Below are 13,691 nucleotides of genomic sequence, written 5' to 3'. Positions count from 1 at the left end.
AGAATACTGCACTCTACTTATACAGCACTTGCTGTACAGACCATTTCGGGGAGCACTCCCCCCTTTTTGGTCTTCTGCCATGCAGTGCCATTGTCATAAGTAAGAGTTATATAACCTCATCGCTTTTCACATCAGCTGTAGGAGGAGAAAGGAAATGATGTGGAAAGTTGAGTCACAGTACAATGTTCGGAGGAGCCAAAATTTTCTGACATAATACATACAGTCATAAGATGGCTGGTAAAAGGGAAAAAAAAAGGGTTGGCAGATAAAGAATATTTGTCTGTTTTATTCACAAGATTAAACCTTTTGAGGATGGACTCTATTTTATGCCTCTCCATCCAGAAGTAGCTGGCAAGAGACTACACCTCTTTTTAATGAACATGAATTATCATTTTGAATTTGGGTGGTTGCAAGAGGCTTATTAAGGGGCTAGTTAGCTATTGTTTAGAAAAAAATGAATAGAGACTGTAACAGGGTAGGTAAGATTAGAAACTAGTCCAGCTTGACTATTATGTGCAAGGGAGTGACTTTAATTTACACAAATAGCATGGAGTCCCTCAAGAATATGCAAGTAGAGAACTGGTTTAACAGAACTACAGTCCATCTTTCCCCAACACTCCTGCTCCTATGTCAGAAGTCTCTTTCCATCAGTAGAGGGTTCCCCCTTCTATGTTGATGAATTACCTGTTGGTCACCACTGAGCATTTTTTTCTCTAGTAATTTTATCCCTTGGGTGGTACAGTTTGATCTTGGCAAACTGGATAAACTCCCTTTTACAGTACTTTTTGAAGACAAATTAATTAACAGGGTGATTTTACCAGCTTAGTTTAATTTTGATATAGATTCTATCTGTAGCTGAGTTAAGTGTGTAATGGTTTCCTTGCATTGTATAAGATTTACAGACATCTAATAGGTGACATGTCAGTGTTAGTGCTACAGAAAAAATAAGCTTGGTACAATGGCATAATCAGAATAAAAGATCACTGGTAGTAGCTTAGAATAATATGATTTTGTAGATTTAATGGCCATAGCCACACGGGTGTTTGTGAAGGATTGTAACCCCAATTCTTTTCCTACTTGATTTATTTTTAGTTTTGTATAGCTTTTAGGTCACACACTATTAAAGAGGCAAAATACTTATTTTTAAAGACTGAGTTGAGAGGAAACCAATGATGTTATTTTTGGTTCTGTGTAATGTATAAAAGCTGGAGTAAGGGGGCCTTGACCTTTTGGGGGGACTGTAGTGTTTAATCGTGTCTAGCTTCCCAAGTTGCTTTTCCACATTTTTTTTTTATTACAAACATCAGGTTTTGCTTTCCCTGATATTTCAGAAGAACTGAAGAGCCAATAAAAGTTGTTACATCAGAACAAATTAAATTGAAAACTTAAGCAATTAAAAGGAGTTTTTGAGCAGAGATTATGCCTGTTTATCTCAAAGTCGTGTCAAGTTTTTGGGATAAATGTTTGTTTTTCTTGAAGAGGTAAGGGTGCTTGGCTCTTCAACCACAGGCTGAGAAAGTTCCCTCTCTAGTTCATTAGTTCTTTAGCAAACACAAGGAATAGTGGTAATATTTTCCCTAGTATTTCTAACATTAAAAAATAAGTGGACTTAAAAAGGGGGGGCGGGGAGAAAATTCTTACCCCTTTTCTGTGTACCAAGAGAGAAAGGGGGGGAAAAAAAGAAAAAGGTTAAAAGGTGAGTAAAGCCACATTTCTTTTGCAGGCTGTCTTGAAAACCTCAGGGTTACTTGGTCCAATACATAGTAAATCAGGGGTTTGTATAGAATCCCATTGGAGATTTTTCAGCAGCAGCAAAGCGAGCAGCTGCATTAACCCCCATGGCTCCCCAAGCCAGCGCCAGCACTGCCAACCTGCAGCGCTTAATGCTGACATTGCTTGTCATGCTGCCAGAAGTGTATCTGGATCTGGCACATGAGGAGCCCTATGATCCAGGTCCAGCCTGGGGGGCCGAACACATCTGATATCCCTCTAGTAAGTCATTCAGAGCTTGCATTCAAGAGCACAGCTCTTATCCAAACCCTGCAGTTCATGCTCAGTTCAGACCCCCACTGAGGTGAAGGAAAGTTCAGTCTGAGGCCTTAATCTTGTCAACATGCATATGGGTCATTTAATGATTAATTAGTAACTTAATTGACTAAGTCAGTAAGAAGTGTTTGTGGGATCCGAAGCAGAGAGAAGACTTAAAGACTCAAAACTAAAAAGAAAAAAATCTTATTCAGTGAAATGATCTAGTTATTAGATAGATGAGCTACCCTGAAACAGTGCATCAGACATGACAGATTGTGTGGTAGTTCTCATTATTATATACCTCAGGTGTGCTACACAGATGGAGGCAAGATAGCAGGCATTACTCAGCACTGCTACATACCCAAAGCCTAAAGGTATTGTAGGTAATGAATTCCACTGAAGCCAGTGGGAGTTTAATTGCTTTTTATTTTCCGTTATGTTAATTTAGTGCTTGTGATGAATACCATCTTGGCAGCTTTGGAGACTCAAATTGGTTTTTATACATGGACTGGGAACAGCAGACATAGTGGCAGTACATTCATGTGCCCACACCCTAATTCTAAGGTGAAAGGGTGCTTCATTTTCATGCTCATTCAACCTTTGTCCTTTTTGCTGCTAGTGCCAACAACTGTGTCCACTAGTGCCAGCTGTGAGCGTCATTTTCAGGATGTAGACACTGAACTGGATTGAGACCACCAGCTCATAGTACAAAGGGCCCAGGTCAGCCTGTCCAGCAGTAACAACAGAGGGCACTAAATAACTGAAATATTTTAAAACTAGACACATATTATCATCATACAACACAGTTTGGGAGAAATATAAAAACTAAAGCTAGCTTAGAAAATGAAATATAATGAAAGTCCTAGATATGTCATTACTACTTTCATTCCCCAGTCCATCCTCCATTTTTTTCCTTTAAAAGATGCCCTGTCTTATATAATTTAACACTCATTTATTGTTCAGTTATCATCCATTCAATCACTCTGATTTAAAGCTTAAATTGATAAAGATGCTTTTAAAAAAGTGAACTTACAGAGGCCCCAGGCCCACGGTACATAAAGCAAAATTCTTGCAGAAGCTGGTGTAAGTTTTGTCCGAATAAGGACTTAAGGCCTGTTAGATTGAGTCCAAGAGAAATAGGATTTGATGGTTTGAGGGCCAAGTCAAAGGATTTGGATTCAATACCACAGACCTCCTGGGAGACGCTGGGAATGTCACTTTTGTGGAGCCGGTCCCTAGTTTACCATTTGTAAAATGTCATAAAAGTACTTCCCAACCTCAGCACAGGGTCGAGAGGCAGGAAACATAATGGATTCTGATGTGTTTAGCTTTTACACTAATGGAAGCTATAAGTACCTTTGAGAGATGCATAGGATGTCATTTTAAGCTATAATATATGTGGATTTCTGTTTCAGGTACAGTCCATTCAAGCTACAGTTGGGGATTTTGAATCCGCGATGAAAATAGGTCAGCAGAAGCAAGAAGTTACAGAGAAGACTGTTAAGCAAGGGGAGAATGAAATAAATCGCATCAGTGAAGTTCTTGAGAAACTACAAAATGAAATCTTGAAAGACCTGTCTGATGGCATCCATATGGTAAAGGACTCAAGAGAGCGAGACTTCACGTCTCTTGAAAATACTGTGGAAGAGAGACTAACAGAGTTAACCAAATCTATAAATGATAACATTGCTGTATTCACAGAAGTCCAGAAAAGGAGCCAAAATGAAATCAGCGATATGAAAACAAAGGTTGCTTCAATGGAAGAAAAAGACGCATATAAACATGAGCTAAAGGTGCTGAAAGATGCTCTTGATGATGTGCAAGCATCCATGGAAACCAAAGAAAAGGACATAGAGTTGCTGAGAAGTACAATAGATTCAATGGAATCTGATGTTTATACTGAAGTCAAAGAACTAGTTAACCTCAAACAGGAACACGAGAAATTCAAAGAGGCTGCAGACACTGAACATCTTTCATTAAAAGCTTTACAAGAGAAAGTTCTTAAAGCTGAAGAATCCCTTACACAGTTCCCTGATGAGATTAAAAGACTTGATGAAGACTTACTGCATATTAAAGCCAACCTCAAACAGGATGTAAACGAACTCCCAGAAAACATACCAGAAATCCTTGAAAAGAATCAGGAAAGGTTTGAACCCAGGTTCAGACATGTAGAAGACAGTCTTGAATCCCTGACTTCAGCTACCATTCAATACATTGAAAAGATGGAATCCCTTCTTTCTAGGCAGGAGGAGCATGAGAACAAGCTAGCTTCCTTAGAGGAAGGCATTACAGCTCTACGGGGCACCTCAGGTGCTGATACAAGTTCAATATCAGACGCTCTGAGAAGTCTCAGTGAATCTCAGATTTCATTGTTCAATGATATCAATGAATTGAGAAGAAGTGTAAGTGACCTCCCAAACTCTGCTGATGCCCTTCAGAACATCCAGAAACAAGTTAGGGCTTTGCTGGATCAAGAAAAGCCTCAGATGGATCAAGCACAACCTCAAGAGTATATAGAAAAGCTGTCTTCTGTGGAAGGCTCTGTCAGTGATTTAAGGTCTTCTGTCAGTCAGGTCGATACTGACTTGAAAATGGTCAGAACTGCAGTAGATAGCTTAGTTGCTTATTCAGTGAAAATTGAAACTAACGAGAACACCCTGGAGTCAATGAAGACCACAATAGATGACCTAAGGAATGATCTGGAAAGATTATTTGTGAAAGTAGAAAAGATACATGAAAAGATTTAAGGAACAGTGCTAATTAGGCAAGTATTGGATTTTTTTAGAAAATTAGCTTTTGTATGCCCCCTCCTTTTTATTTTTTTACTCTTTTTAAAGATGAGTTGACACCTCCAAAAGAAAACAAGAATGCTTTTACAGTCGGATACAGATCTGCTCATTTCCTGTACTTTTCTTCTGTGCAGGGTTTTTTTAAGTTTCACAGGGGTTTAAATTACTAAAGGCTTTTTTAAATCTAGAATGATATTTTGCTTCAACTGTCCTGTTTTAGTTAGTGATACAGCCCCTTTGCAACTCCAGCCATCAGACAGCGTGGTCTTAGTTATAATGATATAAGGGTACTTTAAAAAAGTACAGCTATTCCTATAGAAAAAGGGGAAAAACTGCTGGTGTAAGGCACCTTTATGTTCACACATGCTAGAGCAGTGATTCTCCAAGTGCTGTTGCACCCCAGGTTCCATTGATAGCCATTTAAAGATGCTGTGGGGTGCCATGCAATACTAGCACCATTAAGTGTGCAAGCATGATTCACAAGATAAGTCCAGAGATTTCAAATAGGAATCCATTCTGACCTGCTGTAGTCTTTGATTTCTTTGCAACAGAAGAATTGCTCTGTTTTATTTCTGTAGTAAAAAACTGAGTGAAACCTAAGAGCTGACATTTGTCAAGGGATGCCTTGAATCTAAAAAAGCTGGGAACCACTGCACTAGAGCTTTTACCAATTTAACTGTTTTAGTTGAAGAACAAAGTTTACACACCTAAGCAAAATACTCATATTGGTAAAAGTTAAGTATAAGCTAAGCCTACAACAACCCATCAGTCTCTGCAGTTTCCAGTGAAGGTAAAAAAGGACTGACTGCTATGCATACACAGTTGCATACAGGAAAACCCACAGAGGGAGGGAAAAGGCAGGGCAACCATAGATTCTAGCTTCCTAAAAGCCTACAGTGAGTACCTTCCCCCAACACCTGCAAACCCCCAGGTACAGACTGTCTGCTGGACAGAGCAATCTGGGCATGAGGATGCAGTTCACTGTCACTCAGAATTCAGAGTGCACAGTAAGATTTGGTCACGTTCCTTTGGTGTTACTAAGATTATTTGGCAGATTTTTCCCTTCAAGTCCTATTTTCCCATTTGTAACATCACCTTTGGTTGTTGTGGGGATGATCTGGAGTGTGGACAAGGAAAACTAAAACAAAAATCCTGTTTTCATCTATATGAACCATGCTATTAAAAAAAATAGAGAGAGAAAATACAGGATGGCATTAGCAGAATTGCTTCTAAATATAATGCCTCTAAAGATTTCCCCTGAGGTCACAGTCACTTGAATTAGTATCACTGTATTATTTTGTGTAAGGGCTGTACCAGAGTCAATGGGAGTTTGCCAGTGATGTCAGTGAAACAGAATCAAGCCTCACACTGGTTAAGAAGCAGAAAATGTGTTAGATATTTAGAGCACACTAAATGTTGCTGTTCATGTGAAGAACCACTTAGACATGGAGCTTTCGGTTTTTGTTTTTTTAACGTATTGGAAAGGATTTCTGATGTTAGTTCTTGCTAAAGTTTTCAAATGTTGTATAAGTATTTTAAAAGGTGTCTACACATAGATGCAGGTCATTCTGAAGATGAGGTTATCTGAGAATATAGTGCCCAACCTGCATTAGGTACTTGGCTGCAGTAGAAAATAAATTTATACAAATAGCACCTCTGAAAAATGGTATGTTACTGGGGACAGCCTGGGCAAAAAGGACTCTTTTAGGTACATAAGAATAAGACATTCAACCAATTTTAAGGATGTTCCCACTGCATATCGTAAGAGGTTGCTAACTGTTCAAAAAGCCTTAATAAGTAAGAAGGATGCACTATACTGAGATAGTATTGTTGTGTTTCCTTTTGAGCTGCACTGTTCCTTGTTGACTTTTCCTTTCAATTTTTGAACAACTGTTTAGATTACTGTGAAAAGAACTGTATGGCTTATTTGCAGTATTTTTAATACGTAATAAACACTTGGAACTTTTGATTTTTTTTCCCTCCTGTGTTGCTTACTTTCACTTTCAAAAACATTTCCTGCAGAGAATAGCTGGGAAGAGGGGTGGAACAGCTTCTCACTTTTTCTCTGGAGTCTCAGCTTTCATATTAAAAGGAGATCCCCATTATAGTTCCAAAGACAACCTTAAAAATGCTGACCTATACCATCAAAGCAGCACTGTCTTTGAGTCTTCAGAGAACTCGAAACAATAGCTTCCAGGAGTGAAATACATTATTCATTTCAGTGCTGACTCAGTCACAGCACTGATGCTTTCAAATGTCAATGTTGTTGACAATTTCAGTGCGGACAGCCAATGAAACAAGTGTCAAATGACATAGATCAGGGTGGCCAGCCTGTGGCACAGGTGCCACAAAAGGCCCAGGCACCCTCTGTATGTGACATCTGACAGATCAGGGAGGGGACAGGTGGCAGTCACGGCAGGAAACAAAGCAGCTAATCAGGGAGGGAGCAGAAAGCAGAGCAGTAGATTAGACAGGGGAAGGGAATCAGAATAGCACTTGGGGAGGGTGTGGGACTAGTTTGTGGCACACCTGCCATAAAGGTTGGCCTGCACAGCTAAATCTATACAACTTGTCTTAAATGGCTGCTTGTGTTCAAGGATTTTTTTTGTTATGGGGAATGCAGCTGGTATTACTTTCAAAAAGTTCAGCTTAAAAACTTTGGGAAATGTTGATTTAAGTGTTCCCCTTATACAAAAAATAAATATAAACCCAAATTTTATAATGCAAATCTCTCTGAATTTGGGGAATTTCAACCCAGATTTGAATATCACAGCTCACCTCTGTCTTGGAATGATCAGAATTAGAAACCAAACCCCACCACAGATCTGAACCTGTCCCTTTTCCTACCACAAGCTTCAAGAATCTAAAATATAGGTCAGAATTTCACAGCAAAGAACCATCTCAGGGGCTCTCACAAGTAGTAGTAGTAGTACAAACAATTTTTATTCTGTCTTTAAGAATGCCCTGGTAGTGTTTTTCAAATGAGGAGATTCACTATTGATAGAGTCCACTCCTCTTATTTACAGCACAGCTGTTCTGATAGAAGGTACCACCAGTAGAACAGTTGCTGCTAAGAAAATGAAAATTGCACTTTTCTATGCTATGTTCTACCTAGACCAGGGGCCGGCAATTATTTTGGGCGGAGGGCCACTTACTGAGTTTTGGCAAGGTATCAAGGGCCGCATGACAGGCAGCCAGGGGCAGATAAATACTAACTACCTAAATTTTTTAGGGGCCCTGTGGGCTGGATAGAATGGCCTGGCGGGCCTCATCCAGCCTGTGGGCCGTGTCTTACCCACCCCTGACCTAGACTGATGTCCATAATAGTGTTATACCAAAGGATTAGCGATCATTTTAAGGGCTGACCCCTCATGAAACATAACGTTTCAAGTAGAAATATGTGTACCACATATGCAAACTTATTTAGTAAGACAATGTGATGTACTTTGCCTATCTGGAGTAGTTATTTTCAAAGTGTATATGGCAGCTATAATATATATTTCAGATCCTGGCACCCGGTCCAGCTGCTGCTTGTTTCCCTTTGGGAAATAAAGCCAATGAATCAGTCTTAATTCTGGATGGTCCATAATTCTTTTACAGTCTTTTATAGTCTAAGAAAACTTGATTGTGTTCAGCGGTCATGACTTGAAACAGACTGGAGGTTGCTGTAATTTTCGCTGGGAACCAGGTCCAAGAAGTACAAATTTAAAAATATCTTCTAGCTACTTTACCCCTTTTATCTGGGCCAGACCAGAGCCTGTAGCTCAAAGACTGCAAGAAATGCTAAATCTAACTCGTATTAAATAGTACAGTGCATTTCTGAGAATATAATTGATTTTCAGAGCTGTTGCAAATCATGTGCAAGCACTGATTATAGATCTCATTGCAGGCTTGACACAAAGGAAAACATAACACTTATGTTCCAAACAAAAACCCAAATCCTTCCTACCTTTTTAACTTGGCCCCAAATTTTACATCTGCAGTTATCATAATTCTCAACAATGTTATCCCAGATTCCAATGCACACACTGGAGGAGGTTTTGGTTCTGTCATTAGTGTTCCCTGATGTGGGCAATAATTAATATTTAGTACTTCAGTGGTGAATTTCTGGAACTCCCCAGTCGCTTCATAAACATTAACATAATCAGTTCTCAGAATGCCTGACAAGGGAACCTTTTATCTTCCTTTTAGGGAAGAGCAGCTACAATATAGATCTTGACTACACTTAAGTATGGGCACAAACAAATTAACACACAAGGTGAGATAGGGTGTGAGCTTGCAGTACCTTAACTAAGCCACAGTCACTACTCATGTGTACACTCTGCCCAATGGTGAATGCGAAGTAACATGTCCCTCAGTGAAAGACAGGTACACTCTCCCTCATTTTCCAGCGGTAAGAGCCTGGGCACAAGTAGTGACTGTGGATCAGCTGACAAAGCTGCAAGTTCACATTTGCACAGCCTGTGATGGCTTATGCAGGTGTATGTGCAGTGCTTACCAATGTAGCTTTACTCTTATAGCTACACCAGCAACCCTCTCCCCAATGGAGGGGTGTGTGGAGTGGGAACATAGTGGGGACAGAGTTCTAGTGTTACAAAGTTTGGAGCCCAAGGGTGAGAAAGGAGTGGCTTTTGCTCCCCTTCCCTGCCAAAAGGGGGAATTGCCAGCATTCACAATTCTCCATTTTCAAAGGAGCTGCTGGGCAAGATTGAATCTAAGAATATATGCGGGAACCTTGGGTATACACATAGCTCCTTAACTTTCACACTAGGCACCATAAAGGATTGAGACTGGTTGTGATATAATCATAATCTTTGAAACGCAGAGCTCTCCTGCGGAGAGTGGCACAAAAAAGAACTCGATCTATGTTTTTTAACCCAGCATAGGAGGCAACATCTAACTAAGAGTGTTTTATTAGTGTATATGTGGGCAAACTGCTGTGAGCCTGGCTAATGATATTCTGGCAAACCTGCACTTCATACCAGTCCCATAAAACCATCTCTGCCACTGAAAGAAACAATCTATCCCGGCAGAAGCGTAACTGTGTCTACATTAAGCAATTCTGCTGGCATGGCTGTCAGTCACAACCAGCCCCAGATAAAAGTTTGCTATGTAAACACAGCTTGGAGATTCATTTGTAATGAGTCAGTCAAGCCCTGCAATGCATGCGCCAAAGGCATCTGTTTTTTGCCTTCAGCCTGCCTTCAACAGCAGTGCTGAGATTAAAAATGGTTTGCAGTGAAGCATTAGTGGTTTGCCAAGCTCCAGCAACAGCAGCCTTCGTAGCATTTAGAAGGCATGAAGAAAAACAGAATTACTGACAACAAGCCATTGTCTGCAGCTGACTCCCTTCTTGCATCAAGGCTAGACCACAGTTTTAGGCCACACTGCCTCTCATCGGGCTCCTCTAATGTATCAAGAAAACACCACACGCCCCTGCCACTACTTTTCATCTGACTTCCTCTTTTGGAGGAGATGCTCTACTAACCTGCCAGAAACAGAAGCAGCAGCAAAAGGCAAAGCATTTAGACCTCTGGTTCAACCAGCTAGCCACTGCCAGGGTGAGAAGCAGCTGCAATGTGTTTTGTGTCTGATCTCTGCCTCAGTCCCTTTCCCAGCCAAGCTCAAATCTCACAGCTGCTACCAGTTTTAAACCAAAGAGGTGAAGATTAAAGCAGTTCCCCCTCACAGCAGTTCATGTTACATGAATCCTAAACCCTCCCCTCTCCGAACTATACACATATCCACTAGTTTGCATTAAGTTTCAGCCCTCATTTATCTTCACTCCAACTATGCATGGAAAAATCTCCATTCTTGCATGGATCCCATTTACACATCCTCTTTTTCAGTCCCTACATAATTGATGCTACCTAACTTCCTGTGCTTCATCGCTATTTGTACATTGATTTCGACATAATTGGACATTTCCACCATCTTTTGCCCACTAGGGTTTGCAGCCAGAGCAGGACGATTCTGGATCCCCTCTCCTTATCTTGATTCGTGATTCTGCACAAGACACTGAACCCTGATGCCTCAATTTATTTAGCAGTAACATTAAGATGGTGATCACTAATGTTTCCCAGGGATGTTCTGAAGTTTAACTCCTGCCTGCAGAAAGCACAGGACACCTCTGATTTAAAAGTGTTTTTGGACAGTGAAATACAACACTTACTATTGTATAGTGTTAAAAAAGCCCACATTCCTAAGAGTGATTATAACTAAAGTTGTGCAGTCATAGACTCACTGCATCTTTGACTATGTGAGACCATAGGGGTAGGGACCATGCAGTAAGCAGGATTCTAGCACTACCAATGCACCAGACTTTTGGGGCCACACAGTTGGCCAACTTTACAGCTTTTGCTTTTGCTGTTGTCTCCTTTGTCCCATCAGCATCAATTCATGCATTCTGGCTAGTCAACAAGCAGCTCCTTCCTGGCTGCTTATCTGACACTATTACCTCTGCAGACAGAGGTAGGTCCACCTCTGAGCTGCCAGACATGTATCAACCAGTCTCCTGCACCACACTCCAGATCCATCTTGCTTGGTGACCGTTTCTCTATTCTGCTTCTCACTTCACTGGCCATCCCTTCAGCTGCTGCTCTTTCAACCTGCTACAGCAGCCTCTTACCTTCTTCCAAACTCTCCCCTACCTCCTTTACTCTTCCTGCTTTTCCTGGTTTCCTTTACTATCTTCTTCCCTTCCCGCAGTCCCAACCACAACCACTCTGGTCACCCTCATCTTTTGGAGTGACTTATCTCCTTTAAGAGAGAAACTCTAGCTGCCTCCATTTCCTCCACAAATATGTTTTTTTGGGGTTTTTTAAATGAATTTGAGGGTGGATGACTTCAGAGGAAAATATACACAACTTGCTTTCAAAATCAACTTTGTCTCTTCAGCAGAGCACAAACTTCTTGAACAGCTGAAGGCCATTTTCTGATTAAACAGCTGAAACCTGCCATCTAGTGACAGTATTTTATGATAACAACACCTTAAAGATGTGTTCTGCTAAGCACCTAAATAGCACTTTTCATTTCTAGATCTAAAAAGGCAAGTGAGAATTAATTCTCAATAGTACCTGCACATCTTGGACATATTTCCTTCATATTACTAGGTGTAGGGTTTCAGGACTTATATGCAGGGTGACATTTTTCAAAACAGCTCAGTCTTATGTAGGCACTTTAACAGGGACCAGGTTTCTACAAGGGCATTTAACAGATCCTATTCAGAGCAGCTTTAAACAAAAATAATCTTTTTATTTTCATTTATATTTGGCCCTTATTTATATTCCTACATAGCAGCTAGGAGCCGAGTTCTTTAAAAAAATCCATCCCCTTAAAATAACACCTAGTCACATGGAATAGTTATTCTTCTAAATATATGTTATTTAAAAGTAAATATTTAAAAAATAAAAGCATCAGGCTGCAAGATATATCATTATGCAGGGATGCATCCTGTAGTTCAGGGGTATCAAACTCACCTGACCCGTGGTGTAGGACTGGTCCACAGGCCAAATGAACAGCATGGGGTGGGTCCCAGGGGCTGGATCAGGCCTACAGTCTCCGCTCTCCTGTATGCTAGATACAGTGCATGCAGTGCCTATTTTAACCAGCTCAGGACAGGAGCTGCATGCAGCACTGGCCTGGACTGCGTGGTGTGGGCAAGGGCATTGCATGTGGTTCGCATCCCAGATCAGCCAGAGTGGGTGCTATGTGCAGTGCAAATCCTGACCTGGCTGGAATGGTAACAGTGTTCAGCATACATCCCAGGCCCTTCGTACAGGGCTGGTCCAAGGGCTGGCCCAACACACTGTGTGGTTCCCAGGAGCAGCACGGAGGGTCAGATAAAGAGGCTGCATGAACTAAATCCGGCCTGTGAGCTATATCTTTGACAACCCTGTTGAAGCTCATTGCTTTCCTTTAAAATTAAAATGTATTGAGAAGAAAAGTTACTTTTAAGATGGATTTTTACACTTCAGTGCTTGATAACCTTAGGGCTGTGCGAAACAGCACCATTTTGTTTCGACTTCCATTTTGCCATTTCAATGGGACAGTGTTTCGTTTCAAGTTTCGCTTTGTTTTGAAAGTACTGTTCCGTTTCGTTTTGTCGAAATTGTTTTGCTGTTTCGCCATTGTTTCAACGTTTTGCCCATAGGCTATAATGGAGGAGCATGAAACTGTCTATAACTGTCATTTTTTGGAATAGTTGAATTGTGGTAAAAATGTTTCATGATCCTTTGTGCAAACTGCACAAGGTCTAATGGTTAAACTGTGAACTGCTTTTTTTTCCTACAGTAGAAAAGCAGTGTCATAAGGAACAGTCTGGCTAAACGCCCGCCTTATGATAAGACTCAAGGCCTCCTGTTGAAACACACACATTAACTCTTGCTCTGCACATAACTCAGGTTACAACCATCATACTCGCTCATTGCCCTAGAATTACACCAAGATACAAGGTTACTAAAAGACATTAATTTTGCCGCAGTTCCTCTTTGAACTGCGCATGCAGCAGGCCTTTTGCCGCAGTTCCGTCTTAGAACTACGCATGTACTAAGCTTTGCAAAGAAATATAACCAATCACGTATCGCCACGCTGGAACCTACTGTTCACGTTAGCTATAAAAATGGAACTTCGGGTGGGGCTTGGGGTCGACTTTGCTTTGAGCAACTGAGCTCCTCTGTCGAACTGTTTGCAAACAATAAACTCGAGTTGGACCCAGCCTGAGTGTGTGACTCTCTCCTTGAGGTAAATTGGACAAGCCTCCAGGGGCACGAAACTAGCAGTTTGTGCAACAGAATGAAAACAGCAGAGATGGTAGCCCTTCTGAGACCATTAAGTCTGACAAGTTTCAAGGAGATAGGTGCAGGGGTTTCTGGG

At 40.9% G+C, this 13,691-nt stretch overlaps 1 protein-coding gene across 1 annotated transcript; it reads left to right on the top strand.

Moving 5' to 3' along the window:
* The first annotated feature begins 3,097 nt into the window (after positions 1-3,097).
* CKAP4 (cytoskeleton associated protein 4) lies at positions 3,098-6,778 on the top strand. Its single transcript, XM_014520246.2, has one exon. The coding sequence runs from the start codon at positions 3,486-3,488 to the stop codon at positions 4,773-4,775; it is 1,290 nt and encodes a 429-aa protein (XP_014375732.1). The 5' UTR covers positions 3,098-3,485; the 3' UTR covers positions 4,776-6,778.
* The last annotated feature ends 6,913 nt before the right edge of the window (positions 6,779-13,691 follow it).

The sequence above is a fragment of the Alligator sinensis genome, unplaced genomic scaffold, assembly GCF_000455745.1.
Source record: "Alligator sinensis unplaced genomic scaffold, ASM45574v1 scaffold267_1, whole genome shotgun sequence".
Taxonomy (NCBI): Eukaryota; Metazoa; Chordata; order Crocodylia; family Alligatoridae; genus Alligator; species Alligator sinensis.
Note: the sequence above shows the minus strand (reverse complement) of the source record. Positions and strands in the feature narration are given on the sequence as shown.